This window comes from Adiantum capillus-veneris, chromosome 15 (genome assembly GCF_014529385.1).
Source record: "Adiantum capillus-veneris isolate H3 chromosome 15, ASM1452938v2, whole genome shotgun sequence".
Lineage (NCBI taxonomy): Eukaryota > Viridiplantae > Streptophyta > Polypodiopsida > Polypodiales > Pteridaceae > Adiantum > Adiantum capillus-veneris.
The window spans coordinates 45,883,301-45,885,692 of record NC_140945.1 but is presented as its reverse complement, the minus strand read 5'-3'; the positions used below and the strand labels follow the sequence as shown (position 1 = coordinate 45,885,692).

Sequence of the window (2,392 nt, the reverse complement as noted above, 5' to 3'; positions counted from 1 at the left end):
TCCTTGTGCATCAGCTGCCTATATTCATAGGAGGGCTCCAAACCTTCGACAAGACAGGAGAGGAAATAATAACCCTGAAGTGAACCCGATAGTCGACAAGATGGCTGAAATCATAGAAGAGATGATGTTTGAATTAGACATAAATGACATGATGATGGAGATCGCGGTAGACATGATCGACATGAGAGAAGGTATGAAAGACGAAGAGACCAAAGCAGTAATAAGGACCGAGATGATAAAAACTCTAGCTCTTCTAAAAGGCATCAACCACATGAACTTGAGATGTTCAAGGACCATGACTATTTTCTGGTTGGCGGTAGTAATCTGATCAACAAGCTTCCCCCCACCAAAGTTTTGTTAAAGCAAGATTCTAGACGAGGAGATAGATTATCGTCCGCGCCATCCAGCAAAAATTTCCAGGCTCCAGCAGGCGTGCTGATAAATAGGCCGAGGAGTGCATTTGCGGTTTCGAAGCAAAGCAGAGAGGGATAGCCCAGCTCGCCATCGCCATGAAGCCCTGTTGCCCGGAATTTTCCAGCAGGTACGAGCTTCTGCAGGTGTTGGGAGAGGGAGCTCAGGGTGTGGTAGTTCTGTGCAAGGACAGAGCCACGGGATCTCTTCTGGCCTGCAAAACATGTCGGGCCCATGCGGAACGCTCTAAGCGAAAGGATCGAGCGCTGGTATACGAGAACAGAGATGTCAGAAATGAAATAGACATTTTAGAGCATTTAGGGCTTGCACACGGTGACAATCTCCTTCCCGTACACTCCAGTTTTGCCAACCACGAAGGGTTCTGGCATATGCTTACGCCTTTTTGCCCAGAGGGCAGCCTCCTTCACATGCTCAAGTCCATCCATGGCCGATCAGGCATCAAGGGTATTTATTCCCGCCCCAATTTGGAGGCACAGAACTCCAAGCCATTACTCCGCGACTGCGAGGCTGCTACCGTCGTCACAAGCCTTGCCAAGGCGCTTGCCTTTTGCCATTCTCGCGGCATCGTACATAGAGATGTGAAACTGGAAAATGTCCTGCTCATGTCGAGGCAACAGACCGCATATATAACTGCAGGGGTTAGTAAAGTGAAGGCAACAGCCGCTCGTCGTCCCTCATCAGCTGCCCAAGAAAATAACAGGTTACTGGAGCATGATATTATGCTTGCCGACTTTGGTACGGCCGCGGTGCTCTCGCACGAGCAAACCAAGCTGTTTGACTATGTCGGGACACCCATGTACATGGCTCCCGAGGTTGAACATGGCCGGTTCTATGACAAGCGTGCAGACATATGGAGTTTGGGTATTTTGCTACATGTGTTGCTTACGGGGATGCTGCTGCCGCCCGATGGCAGGCCACATATCTCATTGCGCGCGCGCGACCACCAAGCATATGGCTTGCTGCTAGGGATGCTCACCACAGACCCGGAGCATAGGATCACATTGAGCGATGTCTTGGTGCATCCTTGGATTGTGCAGAATACGTCTGGGGCTCCCAAATTTCAGGCTGAGTCAAATGTATTGAAGAGCCAGCTGATGCAGGAAAATGTGGCCACTGCAACTCATGCTGCAAGCATAGATCAACATCCTCATCAACAAACTGCTTCAGAGCATCACATCAAGTCGAAGGTAAGCACCAGAGCTGGAATATTGAGAAGAAGCTACAGACGCGTACTTGCTGAGTGGTTGCATCGGTTGCATCATCATCATCATCATGAGGCCGGTGCAGCGGCAGCATACCATCCCATCAAACTGGTAGCGGCGGCTGTCTAGGCAATCACTACTGCTGCCTTAACACTCAAGGCTCCCACTCATATTCCTGTGGAGGCAGAGTACAGTGAGGCATCACCAGTTAGGTATGATATGGCAATAATTCCGATTGCTAATTTTTAGCAGTATTGACTGAACAATCAAACTGTACTATGAGGAGAAATGCACGGAGAAGCGAAGCAGCTCGCAAATGGAAGTAATTCGGAACATATCACCAAATATATTGTGCAGAGAACTGCCCAAAAGATTGCAGATTCTACCAACTATGGTCTGAAGGTAGATCCTTTACAAAATGTTATCAATAGTACCTGCTGTAATTAAAGACGAGATCCTGGACTGTTGAATGCTCTGTAGAGAATTATCGAATGCTGCGACCGATCATCATGGTGACAAATTATTGAGAACAGGCATCATTCAATTAACTCGCCTGACTATGCTTCAACATCAATGAAATGGCATTTTTCCCGTGGATGTAGGCAGCACCCTGCTGCCGAACCACGTAAATGATCTCGTGCATTGTCTTCGTATGCTTCTTACTTTGTGCATTATATAGTCTGCACTACTTGATTGATGTTGATTCTGCATCCTTCTGTGCTTATGCATGGGTTCTCTCGGTCTCGAGTACACTAGCT

General features: G+C 48.1%; 1 protein-coding gene across 1 annotated transcript; it reads left to right on the top strand.

Moving 5' to 3' along the window:
* The first annotated feature begins 373 nt into the window (after positions 1-373).
* LOC147440615 (calcium-dependent protein kinase 20-like) lies at positions 374-2,019 on the top strand. Its single transcript, XM_086483548.1, has one exon. It carries the CDS (start codon positions 510-512, stop codon positions 1,761-1,763), a length of 1,254 nt encoding a protein of 417 aa, XP_086339674.1. The 5' UTR covers positions 374-509; the 3' UTR covers positions 1,764-2,019.
* Positions 2,020-2,392: the final 373 nt, after the last annotated feature.